Source organism: Colias philodice, chromosome 26 (assembly GCF_061535455.1).
Source record: "Colias philodice isolate Cphi_HAF_F1 chromosome 26, ilColPhil1 Martin Lab GWU primary, whole genome shotgun sequence".
Lineage (NCBI taxonomy): Eukaryota > Metazoa > Arthropoda > Insecta > Lepidoptera > Pieridae > Colias > Colias philodice.
Window position 1 is genome coordinate 7927985 of NC_143111.1, and position 14207 is coordinate 7942191.

Sequence of the window (14207 nt, forward strand, 5' to 3'; positions counted from 1 at the left end):
ATATCTAATACACTGGAGATTTCAGTATGAACATTAACTTGTAACAAGAAAATATGACCTTGAATGACGCCTGTATGTTTTTTTATCCCTTTCACACCCACTTGCCAAGTTAGGTGTGAAAGGGATAAAAAAACATACAGGCGTCATTCAAGGTCATATTTTCTTGTTACAAGTTAATGTTCATACTGAAATCTCCAGTGTATTAGATATATGCTTCTTGACTACAATAATTACCTATGGCTGTAACCTGTAACAGATTATGTTTGATAATCATTCACAACTAGAAAAATAGGTACATATTAAACTCGTAATAGACATATGTATTTAAAAGACATAATATACCTAAATCGGGTAAATTTTAACTTTGATTTTCGTATACATATGAAATTTTAAACAATGTAAAAAAAATCCTCGGGTCTGTGACATTTTATCAGTCTGTCAACACTCAACAGTCAAATGTCATAACAAAGTTTGACAGATGATGTGATCATGAAATATGAATGATCCCATGTGATTGTGTTGATTTAATCAAAACAAACTTATGAAAAGTTTAATTAATTCTACATAATGTCGCAAGAAAACGACGGAAAAGAATTTGCCGAATTAGGCGTAAAACCCTGGCTTATAAAGCAGTTGGCGACTTTAGGTAGGTATTATTTTTAAATATTTAGGAGGTTAAAATGTTGCGTATGTTTATTCATTTATTGTTGCGCATCTATGGATGATATAATATACTTTAAATATTAATTCACAGGTATCAAAACTCCAACACCTATACAAAAGGGTTGCATTTCGAAAATTCTAGATGGTCATGATTGTATAGGAGCAGCTAAAACTGGATCAGGAAAGACTTTTGCCTTTGCACTGCCTATTTTGCAACACTTGGCTGAAGATCCATATGGGATTTTTGCACTAATATTGACACCAACTCATGAATTGGCTTATCAGGTACTATACTAAAATATAAGAATACTTAATTATTTTGTACGAAATTATTTTTATATCACTTTGTTCTATTTTAACTTAAGTTCTATTTTTTCGACCTAATTTCATTAAGAAGAGACCAGTTACTAAAATAAGACTTTCTAATATGAGGGTCCAAAGGTAGAATCTAAATGTACATCCTTCTTCTAAATGTCCTGTCTGGTCAATTTTTAATCAATATTTATTTGTTATCAAATAATATAGACATCCAGTAAAATTTAAGAACATGGTAAAAGTTATACTAACTATTTCAGATAGCCGATCAATTTCAAATACTAGGCCAGCCATTACAACTAAGAGTATGTATAGTGACAGGTGGATCTGACCAATTAGAAGAGTCACTGAAACTGGCCAAACGGCCACACATAGTCGTGGCCATGCCCGGCCGACTGGCCGATCATATAACAGGCTGTGATACATTCTCGTTGAAGAAGATTAAGTATTTGGTGTTGGATGAAGCTGATCGGTGAGTGGTGTTTAACCTGTTGAGAATTATAAAAAAAGTAGTTACTTGCTCTACCTTAGCCCCTGTTTATGTGGAATACAATAAAATGCCTATGTTACTTACTAAATCAGTACATTTCTAATAATTATGAAAAAAACAATCAAAATTGATCGAGTAGCTTAAACAACTTCACAACTCCTAATATTAGAAGCAGAGATCCTTAAGGTTTAAACTATTTACAGGTTGTTCAGTGAATCATTTGAAGAAGATTTAAAAACAATATTTAGTGCATTATCTCCAAACAGACAGAACTTGTTGTTCTCCGCCACAATAACTGATGATGTCAAGGAATCCAAGATATTACCACTTAATAAGGATGTAAGTAAAGTCAGTTACATTAACCAATATTAAAAAACTTCTAATGGTTATTAACCATCATCCACCTTACATTATTTAGCCCTATTTCTTCCAGCAATTAATAACACATTCATAAGTTGAGACATTACTGAGTATGTATTACCTTTTTTATAATATTTAAACTCACAAGTCACAACCTACCTACAAAAACTTATAATAAATGGCACTTTGCCTTACAGCACTAACATACACGGTCAGGATACAACTTTTTAAAATTTTTAGTTTTTACCATTAAAATGCTTTAAAGATATAAAAAATGGATCATGCAGCAGGATTCAAACTCGCGACCTTCGCCAATAGCCGTATTATAGCGACACCTGACTTTTCGGCCACCCATTGGCCATGGCCATTAACCACGAAAAAAAAAAGACGTGTGGCACTCGGGGACTGCCGCGGTAAAGCTATTGCATGCTATGCCTTCAAGCCACACCTCCGTGCCCGTCGGAGTGGGGAGCGTGAGGTTTTTTCGTTACGGAATTTATGGATTCGGTCCCCGCGCTCAAGGCCCGCGATAGAAACTATGCAATAGCTTAAAAAAAACACGAAAACTTCAGAATTCAACTTATTCACTTACAGAACCTACTAACATGGTCAGAACAAGATGGCCAAGTGACAGTGACCACGCTTGACCAACGCTACGTAGTGTGTCCCGCGTACGCGCGCGATGTGTACCTCGTGCAGACGCTGCGCAAGTACAGGGAGGGGAGACCGAGCTCGCATGTCATTGTGTTTACGGATACTAAGAAGTGAGTATGATACTATTTAAAAAATCTTGGCTTTGCATATAGTTAAACTTTTAACGATATAAAGAAGTATGTACTTTGATTACTGATCCATATATGTATCAAAATTCATCAGTCTGTTTGACAGTTAATGTATACACACAACAAACAAAATTGTACTCAACACTGTACACTTCCATAAAACAAGTAAAATAGTAACATTAAGTAAAAAATTAAATTATAATGTTAGAAATTAGAATATAATCTCAATCGATAGACAATTTTGAAATTGTCTACCACCGCAAAACAACTTTACCATACACACTTTACATGTCATCTATGCTACAGGAAATGTATTAAATCCGCCATTATCTACAATCCTTAATGTAGTAACTCAGGCCCCGGAACCACAGACACAATAGAAAATCTATTGTGTCTGGGACCGATCGGGCCGCTTGGGGCTCAATGGGTTAAGACATTTTCGGTAACATTTACATGTAACTCAATTCATATTTCATTTCTTTCCAACCCCAGAGAGTGCCAAGTCCTCTCAATGATGTTAAACGCAATCGGTATGGACAACGTCTGTCTGCACGGGTTCATGCGGCAGAAGGAACGAGTGTCCGCCCTCACGCAGTTCAGGAGTAACTTGAAGTGTACACTTATAGCTACTAATGTGGCAGCTAGAGGCTTGGATATACCCACTGTCGATCTGGTTGTTAATCACAAGCTGCCGTTGGAATCTAAGGAGTATATTCATAGGTAGGTGTACAATTTATTATTAAGGTCTAATATTTAGTTCAAATTTGTAACTTAATACTGTTGTTTGTTCGATTTGAATTTGAATTGGTGAAGCCGAATAGTTTTGCAAAGGTTACAGGTACTTAAAACGAGCAAATAGTCAAAGTAGTAATTGTCATTTTCAATAGTCTCATCTGCAATCTTGCATATAATAATATGCTTAATGCTTATGTGTCTTATATCATGCCAACAAGAGAACTTTTAAATTCAAAGAAATAGGACAAAAAGGATAATTATAATCATTAATATTTTCAGTCATTTTTTTGTTTGTATGTAATGTGATGTGATTGTAAATAAGATTTGGTTTAAAAATGTTCATTCGTCGTCTTTATATGCCAAAAATAATTTTTCAACTAATAATACATATAATAAAAAAAAAAAAAAAAAAAAAATTTTTTAACATAAAATGGTTTTTTTTTTTTTGTTTTAATTTAAAGCTTATTGCTACAAGCATAAGGTCTAATTTGCCAAATTTTTCATTCCAGAGTTGGACGTACAGCGCGTGCAGGTAGGAGTGGGATGGCGATATCAATCATCACTCCCTATGATATCCTACGACTCGGGGAAATTGAAGAAAAAATTAATACTAAATTGACGGAGTATAAAATTGATGGTAAGGATGGTAAAAAAAATAGTTATATACGTGAAATTAACAATAGTATTCTAAAAATCATATGCATTAATTAGTATTCCATTATATTTTAAACTTTCCGTGTACAATTACTTACATTAAATTATTTATAACATTGTATGAAATTATGTCAGATGCGCTCATATTATGTATTCGTAAAAAATATTGTTACGGACGACAACCCCTTGTAAATAGTTTCACCATGTCTTAAGTATTTTTTAATGTATAAAGTTCCTTCGTGTGTTTTATTGTAGAATAGAGTAACGTTTTATAGTGTGTTTTTGATTATCTTTTTATGTGATATTATTGTATGTAATTAGAGAGTTTATAGTACGTTGTTATTTTGCTATATTTTATTATTATATCGAGTCTATGTAAAGTATAACGTAGTAAATTCATTTGTTAGACGCACGCGGCACTTTTACCACCGTCGGGTGTATACTGTGTAAAAATGCACCACTAGCCTACGGGGTACGGCGTCTTACCCACCGTCGGGAGTAATCCCTATAGTTTTGTATAAGAGAAACGACTTTTGACCGCATAAGACAGTGCGCCCCTCACTACTCCCTCCTACCAAACCTACTCCCACGCGCAAATAGCGCAATCCTATACAACGCCCCCACCCACGCAAGCTTCGCCTGCGACGGCGCTTCCTATCGCGCCGTCTGTCGCCTCACCCTGCATAACTCCTACACAGTCGGTACACAACGTACCCAGCCAATCCACCGCCCACTCCCACGCGCAATTGGCGCCTCCTATCACACCCATCGGTTTTGTGTCGCTCCCGGGTTCCCTGTCCGTCCCCGGCTTAGACACAAGTCTAAGACGGGCTCGTAAAACCAAACACAGGTCGGTCGAGTCTTCGCAAAATGCGAAAAGGTTTAAAAAGTCGGGCACAGTCTCCTATACTGTGCCCCAATTTACAAATATTTCTATCCCCAAACAGGGCGATTCGTCCTCCCAGTGACCTGCCCGTATTAGCGGGCAGCGCTATCAACCTGCTGCAGAGGACGAATCGTCCTGAACAGCATCCCCCACGCAGCCTCCTAACGGAGGCCGCGTGTGTGAAGACCCTTGCTTGCTTGCGCATAAGACACACCACTCCGCACAGTCAAGAGCTCATCACTTGAGCAACAGCAAGAAGCAAGAAGTCTCATGGTCAACAGTCGTCGCTCAGCGTACCTACTACTATTGTATATAGTAATAAGAAGCTATTGTACGTCGTTATTAAGAAGAAATTGTACGTCGTTATTACCAAGAAATTGTACATCGTTATTAAGAAGAAATACAGTCCACTGAATTAAGAAAAGGCGGGTTTTATTACATCCCCAATTGGCCCCCCATAGAGGTTGGCCCTTCGGAAGCCGGATCAATAAGAAACCGGTACGAGCGTTAAGAAGACCTGGTTGAAGACCGAAGAGACCCAAGTAACATCAAGATCACCCAACGGTGCGACGGGCAGGCGTTTGCAGTGCAGAGCGGCGCAACGAGTCAGCGCAGCGAGCCAGCACAGCGAGCAACGCAGCGAGTCAGCGCAGCGAGTCAGCGGCATCGTGGTGATCCAGCTTCAATTAAAAAACGCGGTTTTCACCGCGCCTCTAATTCACAGCACCTAACGGTGTCAAAGGCTGTGAATTCAGAGCTTAACGCTGTTGCAAGACAGTGGTGCAGTGCGTGGTGTGACACTGCCGGTTCAGTCGAAAGGCGCAACGGGCGTCGAACCGAAAAGCACTGCTACGCCGGTAAGGTGTTGGACGGTATTGGGACCGGACTGTAGGTACTGCCAAAAGCACCGGACACTCCCGCCGGTGACAGAGCACCCAGTACTTTCCAGCACTCTCTGCCGGGTAGGCCCTCCCTTTCCTATCCTTATATTCCATCCCTGAAGGAGCATATCTCGGTGCGAGCCGAGCCCTCCTGAAGGTCTGTTAGGGCCAGTTAGGCAGGTAGGGGGGCACCAGCGCCCGAAGAAGATGCCAACAACGCGCAGTCAGACTACGGGGGACGCGAATAGGGTACACGCCGAAGGTCCTGCGTCGGCATCGACCGACACCTTTGAAGTCCCGGACACACACGTTGGGGTAGGCACGACGACACCCGCGATGACGACACCCGCGACGATAGTAGGAACGCAAGCTAGGCGCACCGCGGCGCCATCGGTTAGATCACAACGCTCGACAGTGAGCGTAACGGCTAGGATCAAACGGCGAGAGTTAGAAACCGCGGAAAAGCTAGCTGCATTTAGGCGGGAAGAGCTACGCATCGAGGCCGATTTAGAACGAAAACGACTCGAGGCGGACGTCGTCGATATTCGGGAAGAAACGGATAGGGAAAGCGTTGAGGGAGAGATTATTAAACATCGCGTGAACGATTGGTTAGAGCGAAGCATGCCACGGGGGGAGCCGGAAATCCCCAGAGCCGCGATAGGAGCAGAGGCGAAGACGCCGCGGAACCACTCGCCAGAGGCACGGCGGAGTACTACAGGGATTCGTGAGCTGACGTCTCGTCGCGTACCGGATAGGCATAGGGACCAACGATCACCGTCGCCGCGGCGACAGAGCGATATAGAAAAACTCGCGGTTACGTTAGAGCATCTAACGAGGAATCGACCGACATCAAGGCAAGCTATGGAGTTGCCAGGCTTTAACGGGGCCCCGGGCGAATGGCTACCGTTTAAAGCAGCGTATGTAGAAACAAACGCGCAGTATAGGTTCACGGCAAGCGAGAATATAGCACGCTTAAGGTCTTGCTTAAAAGGAGAAGCGAGGCAAGCCGTATCCGCGTTATTGTTTACAGCGAACGACCCGGACGTTATACTAAAGACATTAGAGCAATGTTTTGGGAGACCGGAGGTTATTATAGACGGCGCTTTAGAGGACATTAAGCGTCTGCCGCGTTTAGGGACCGCGCCCAACGAAATAAATCAGTTCGCGATAAAGTTGCAAAATATAGTTACGATAATATCGTGTCTAGATGAGCGAGGATACTTGCAAAACCCGATGTTAGCGCGAACGGTAGTAGACAAGTTGAGCCCGCACATGCGGTCACGCTGGTGCGATTATGCGGAAGACCATGGAAATTACGCGGAGCCAGAGATTACGACACTATCACGCTTCCTTATGCGAGAGGCGGATAGGAGTCTAAGGCACACTTTCGCGTCCTCGGGGCTCGCTATAGGCGGTCGAAGCATCGGTAGGTATAACGAGCCGGCACAACGTAACGAACGCAAACCGATGAAAGTATACGCCACCGCGGCGGTGGAGAGTAAGGACGTATGCTTTTGTTGCGGGGCGGAGCATAAGACGTTTACGTGTAAAAAGCTATTAGCGATGCCAGTTCAAAAACGATGGGAATGGGCGAAAGAGACACACGTATGTTTCCAGTGTCTGAATAGCAAACACAGACGTTTTCGATGCAAAGCAAAACGCTGTGGCACGGAAGAGTGCCGGGAAGGTCATCACGCGTTATTACATTTACAAGAAAAGAAAAATAGCGAACGTGAAAGCGAACACAGCGAGGACGTAGCCGTACATACGGCGTCCATCCACGCCACGACGGCTCTCAGTAAAGTACTACTTAAAGTTTGTCCTATCACCGTCAGAGGCGCTGGCGGTGAAGTAGAGACGTACGCGCTACTGGATGAAGGGTCCACAGTCACCTTGATAGACGATGAACTCGCAAACATCGTGCGCGCACAGGGGCCAACGCAGCCGCTAAGTATAAGGGGTATCTCGTCTGCTACGAATGAGAACGAAAGCAGGAAAGTAGAGATTAGTGTACGCGGCCGCGGCCAGAGCGATTTCAAACAAATAAAAGCGCATACGATGAGAGATTTGCGTATCGGTAGTCAGACGGTGCGAGCCGAGTATTTAGTACACTCGCACCTAACATCGTTAAGGTCACGCGACTTGTGCTACGAAAACGCGACGCCTAAAATACTAATTGGAACGGACAACTGGCACTTAATCGTTTCGCGACGCTTATTGGTCGGCGGGAATGACGAACCGGCGGCGTCACTTACCCAGTTAGGATGGGTCATTCATGGGACCGCGCCGCGCCGATCGATAACGCGGGACGATGAGAGGGTGTTACACGTCGTGAGCGATAAGGAATTTCAAAGTAACACAGAGGACGAAAACCTGCGCGATAGAGTGGAAGCACATTTCGGAATAGACGCGTTAGGTATTTCAATGCGTGTGAAACCGTGCGAGTTAGATGAACGCGCGGTACGAGCCTTCGAATCGTCGGTCGCGCTGAGGGACGGGCATTATGAGGTGGGACTGCCTTGGAAGAATAACGATATAATAATGCCACCTAGCTACGAAGCGGCCCGGCGACGATTACAAGGAATCGAGTTGAAAATGGATAAATCGCCGTCTTTTAAAGCGGATTATACGGCGCAAATAGACAGGCTCATCAAGGAAGGATACGCCAAGAAGTGTGAAGGCAGCACGCACGCGACGCACGAACTAGATACGCGACTTTGGTACTTACCGCATTTCGCGGTAACGAACCCGAACAAACCGGGTAAGATGCGGCTAGTATTCGACGCAGCAGCGCGCGTGGGAGGCCGCTGCCTCAATGACGTATTATTGGATGGGCCCGACTTGTTACAATCGCTCAACGGCGTATTATTTCGCTTCCGGGAACGACCCGTAGCAGTATCGGCCGACATAAGAGATATGTTTTTGCGAATAAAAATACGTCCGGAAGACGTGGCGGTGCAGCATTTTCTGTGGCGAGGGGACGACCGAGTAGGTCCGCCGCAGAAATACGTCATGACATCCATGATATTCGGAGCGAGGAGTTCGCCTTTCTTAGCACACAGCGTGCGTAATAAATGCGCTCAAGATCATCAAGAATCCCACGCACTAGCTTACGAGGCCATCACGCTTAATCACTACATGGACGACTGGCTGGATAGCTTCAGCTCCGCGGAAGTGGCCGCCCGCACCATACAGGAGGTTAGAGAAGTCTACGAACGCGCGGGTTTCCATCTAGCAGGATGGAGCGCGAACATAGAGGAGTTACTCGCACCTGTATGTAGAGAGGATAGAGCCGGCGCTCCGCGTGAGCTAGGTGCCAACGCCCACGCATATGAAAAAACGTTAGGCATCCTGTGGTTATCGGGTAGCGATGAGTTAGCATTTAATACGGCAATGAATAGGATTCCGGGCGACATTAAGAACGGGCAACGCGTACCAACCAAGCGAGAGGCGCTAGCGACGGTTATGGCGTTATTCGACCCACTCGGCTTGTTGAGCCCGTATACGGTCACAGCCAAGATTATGTTGCAGGGGCTGTGGCGCAAACAAGTCGCGTGGGACGAACCATTGCCCGTCGAGGAGGCTGAAGCCTTCAGCGAATGGTTATCAGATATACGGTACATAGAAGCGTTGAGGTTGCCGCGCTGTTATGAAAAGAAAGAGATAGCAAGTAGGCAATTACATGTGTTTTGCGACGCGAGCGAGCAGGCGTATGCGGCGGTCGCGTACTGGCGATTTGTGAACCATGACGGCAGCGTGTCCGTGGCGCTGATCGCAGGAAAAGCCAGAGTAGCTCCCATGAAGGCGCAAACGATACCGCGGCTCGAGCTGCAGGCGTGCCTAATAGGCGCACGCCTAGCGGAGTCAATTATGCGCGAGCATCGGGAACCGTGCGAAGCTACATTCTGGATCGATTCGAAGACAGCACTGCATTGGATTAGGAACGAATCCGCGCGATACACGCCGTACGTAGCGCACAGGCTCACCGAGATCACCGAGTTAACAAACGCAAAGCAGTGGCGATGGGTACCAACAGACAAGAACGTAGCAGACGCCGCCACACGAGCAGGAAATACCGCACTTACGAGCACGAACAGCTGGTTTAGGGGACCGCGATTCTTATTAGAATCGCCCGAGACGTGGCCCCAAGAGAGCGTAGGAAAGCCAACAACAATTTCATGCGAAATCGTAGCGCACGCGACAGTAGTAACACCGTTGATAGACGTAACGCGGTTCTCAACGTATACCCGATGCGCCCGGGCGTTAGCGCGCGTTTTATTGTTCGTCGCTAAATGCCGTAAGCAAATACGAACTATGGACGTAACGTTGATGGAACAGGCAGAACGGACATTGTTGAAGCAGGCGCAACGAGAGAGCTTCGCAGATGAAATCAAGGCGCTCGAGTGCGGCAGAGGCGTCCCGCGCACTAGCCGCGCGTTTAAGTTGAACGTGTGTATAGACGAAGACGGGCTATTGCGCTTGAGAGGACGGATTAACGCAGCCGACGTTCCTGAATTAAGAAAACGGCCGGTCCTACTCGACGGCAAGCACCCGCTCACACGTCTCATCGTCATTAAAGAACACGGTGAAAACGCTCACATCGGTCGCGAACACGTAGTAAATAATTTACGGCAAAAGTATTGGATAATAGGTATACGCGCCGTAGTAAAATCGGTTATAAGTAAATGTGTCACATGCACGGTGAAGAGACGCAACCCAAGTGTGCCCATAAAGGGCAACCTACCGCGGGTACGACTAGACATGTATTCCCGTCCATTCGCGAGTACAGGAGTAGATTGTTTCGGCCCGATGACGGTCACGGTAGGTAGGCGCAGAGAGAAACGGTGGGGAATGCTATTCACGTGTATGACAACGCGCGCGATACATTTAGAGATCTTACACAGCCTGAGTACGGACTCAGCCATAATGGCACTACGTAGGATGGCCGCGCGACGCGGGTGGCCAGCGGTTATAATGAGCGATAACGGTACTAACTTTCGCGGCTCCGACGTCGAATTAAGGCGCGCCTACGCAGAGTGGCTGCCAGAGTTGGAAGGATGCGCACTGGGAAAAAGAACAAAGTGGAGGTTCATCGACCCGGGCGCACCCAACCAAGGGGGTAGCTGGGAGCGGCAAATCCGTACGGTTAAGAGCGCATTGACGGTTGTATTAAACGAGCAGGCACCCCGGGACGAAGTGCTACAAACGTTAATGAACGAGGTCGAGTTTACGGTAAACTCGCGACCGCTTACGCACGTCTCAGTCGACCCTGAGGACCCGGAAGCGTTAACTCCGAACCACTTCTTACTAGGAACGGCAGACGGTATGCCAGTGATAGGTTCCAGTAACCGGTTGGACAAGCGGGCTTGGAGGGTTGCGCAAGCGCTAGCCGACGCTTTCTGGGCTAGATGGGTGAGGGAGTATTTGCCTACGCTTACACCGAGGGGAGACGCGGTACGGTCGACACCGAACGTCAAGAAAGGGGACGTGGTGTTGATAACAGACGGCATATTACCGCGCAACGTGTGGCCTTTAGGGCAAATAGAACGTGTGTACGAAGGGACGGACAAGGTGGTGCGCAGCGCCGACGTAAGGACCAAGGGGGGGATTTTTAGGCGACCCGTTAGGAGGTTAGTCGTCCTCCCGTTAAATGAGGGCTCCGAGGTTCTGCGCCGGGGGGAGGATGTTACGGACGACAACCCCTTGTAAATAGTTTCACCATGTCTTAAGTATTTTTTAATGTATAAAGTTCCTTCGTGTGTTTTATTGTAGAATAGAGTAACGTTTTATAGTGTGTTTTTGATTATCTTTTTATGTGATATTATTGTATGTAATTAGAGAGTTTATAGTACGTTGTTATTTTGCTATATTTTATTATTATATCGAGTCTATGTAAAGTATAACGTAGTAAATTCATTTGTTAGACGCACGCGGCACTTTTACCACCGTCGGGTGTATACTGTGTAAAAATGCACCACTAGCCTACGGGGTACGGCGTCTTACCCACCGTCGGGAGTAATCCCTATAGTTTTGTATAAGAGAAACGACTTTTGACCGCATAAGACACGCGCCCGCCTGGTATGTGTATGTGTGTGAAAGCCTGCGCCGCAGAATGCGCGCGCGGCAGTCACTCGCATTACGCGCTATCGTCGGTGCGCCGAGGTATGTGAGAAACGAGCTAATACGTAGCGATCTCGGTGTAGAAACACTGGATGAGTTTATCCTTCGTCTCTCCCAAAATATGTTCTCGCGGGCGGACGCTTCCTCTCATGATCATCTCCGAGAGATTGCTCCGCACCGCGCCATTCCCGGGTCGCGTCGTCCAAATCCGCGCGACCTACTACCACCCCCCTCTCCTAAGGCGAACACGCCGTCCTCACCACCGGCATTGCAAACAATGCCGGCGCCCCATACCGCGCTTCCAGCGCCACCTACCGCCCACGCACTCTGTGCGCCCCTTACTATTCCCTCCTACCAAACCTATTCCCACGCGCAAATAGCGCAATCCCTAACAACGCCCCCACCCACGCAAGCCCCGCCTGCGACGGCGCTCTCTATTGCGCCGTCTGTCGCCTCACCCTGCATAACTCCTACACAGTCGGTACACAACGTACCCAGCCACTCCACCGTCCACTCCCACGCGCAATTGGCGCCTCCTACCGCTCCCATCGGTTTTGTGTCGCTCCCGGGTTCCCTGTCCGTCCCTGGCTTAAACACAAGTTTAAGTCGGGCTCGAAAAACTAAACACAGGTCGGTTGAGTCATCGCAAAATGCGAAAAGATTAAAGGTTTCAAAGTCGGGCACAGTCTCCTATACTGTGCCCCAAATAACTAACACTTTTATTCCCAAACAGGGCGATTCGTCCTCCCAGTAACCCGCCCGTATTAGCGGGCGGCGCCATACACCTGCTGCAGAGGACGAATCGTCCTGAACAGCATCCCCCACGCAGCCTCCTAACGGAGGCCGCGTGTGTGAAGACCCTTGCTGCTGCGCATAAGACACACCACTCCGCACAGTCAAGAGCTCATCACTTGAGCAACAGCAAGAAGCAAGAAGTCTCATGGTCAACAGTCGTCGCTCAGCGTACCTACTACTATTGTATATAGTAATAAGAAGCTATTGTACGTCGTTATTAAGAAGAAATTGTACGTCGTTATTACCAAGAAATTGTACATCGTTATTAAGAAGAAATACAGTCCACTGAATTAAGAAAAGGCGGGTTTTATTACATCCCCAATTGGCCCCCCATAAATATATCAACACAATCGTTATATTTATTTTATGTTTTAGTTAAAGTTCTTCTAGCAGGAATACACATAAAATACAGAATATGTACGTAAACTATCTGTGCGCGTTTTTTTAAGCTTTTTAGAAATGGTTTTAAATTGATATCAATACGGTTTCATACATAATATTTTGTTGTAACTTATTTTATTCCTTTTCCAGACGAAGAAGCGGTCAAAGTGTTTACAACAGTGAGTGTAACTCGCCGCGAGCAAGAGGCGCAACTCGATAACGAAGAATTTGAGGTGCGCAAGCGCAACTATAGGCACAAGCGATGGATACTAGCTGGAGTGGACCCAGATGAGATGGAATCTGGGTAATTTTGTTATTTATTCATTTATTTTGGGGTAGAAAATTAGCAGGGCCAAATTATACGATATCTCCTCTTGAAAAAAAAATTGCAAAATTAACGAAGGGTTCGCAGGCGCAGGCGCAGATATAGACGCAAGCCCTGCGGAACATTTTTCTTAATATTTATAGGTTTTAAGACCAGTTTCGATTAGCATTTATTTATATTATTAAAACGAGCAGGGTAAAATGATTGCAGGCATTATATAATATTTAAATTATCATTCATTATTATCATTCACTCCAGTAACCACTATGATAAATACGTAGCTTACATTTAAAAAATTGTCAATTTAATGTAACAGAGAAAAATATCGTGTGAAAAGATTTTTATTACAGAAACTGATATGTTTGTTTTTTACAGATTGGAAGAAATGCGCCACAAACGTATCAAAGCGGCGAAAAAAGCTAAACTAGCGAAAATAAAAGAGATCCAAGCACAGATTAAAAATGATGAAACGAAACAGAACGATAGCGATCGTCTACAACAGAATGAGATGGAAGATATTGACAAAACTATTAAAGATGGTCTTAGGAAAGTCAATAAGACTTTAATGAAAAAGGACGATAGATTTAAAAATGTTATTGGGAAAATAAGTAAGATTAAACGGAAAGCAGAGAATATTAAACAGAAGACAGGAGAAGAAAAGACTTCTAAGAAGAAGAAAAAAGTTGTTAAATAAACGCCTTGTTATATGTAATGTCTTGTTTTTTTATGATTTTCCTTTAATACAAAATTATAAATATTTTATTACAAACCTTTCTTAATATAAAGTTACTCTGTCTACTACGCTACACCACAGACTAAT

The 14207-nt window shown here is 45.0% G+C and overlaps 1 protein-coding gene across 1 annotated transcript; it reads left to right on the top strand.

Annotated features, from left to right (window-relative positions):
• Positions 1 to 470: 470 nt before the first annotated feature.
• On the top strand, positions 471 to 14099 carry Dbp45A (putative ATP-dependent RNA helicase Dbp45A). Its single transcript, XM_089711392.1, has 9 exons — positions 471 to 646; positions 755 to 948; positions 1239 to 1450; positions 1672 to 1807; positions 2423 to 2592; positions 3103 to 3330; positions 3855 to 3982; positions 13213 to 13366; positions 13763 to 14099. The coding sequence occupies exons 1-9, from the start codon at positions 568 to 570 to the stop codon at positions 14079 to 14081; spliced, it is 1620 nt and encodes a 539-aa protein (XP_089567518.1). The 5' UTR covers positions 471 to 567; the 3' UTR covers positions 14082 to 14099.
• Positions 14100 to 14207: the final 108 nt, after the last annotated feature.

What these genes read in the sequence shown, in the direction of transcription:
- Dbp45A (XM_089711392.1), top strand. Translation starts at nt 568, where the DNA reads ATGTCGCAAGAAAACGACGGAAAAGAATTTGCCGAATTAGGCGTAAAA. An exon ending in GTGTTGGATGAAGCTGATCG is followed by an intron (nt 1,451 to 1,671) that starts GTGAGTGGTGTT and finishes AACTATTTACAG; the next exon opens with GTTGTTCAGTGAATCATTTG. An exon ending in CCAGATGAGATGGAATCTGG is followed by an intron (nt 13,367 to 13,762) that starts GTAATTTTGTTA and finishes TGTTTTTTACAG; the next exon opens with ATTGGAAGAAATGCGCCACA.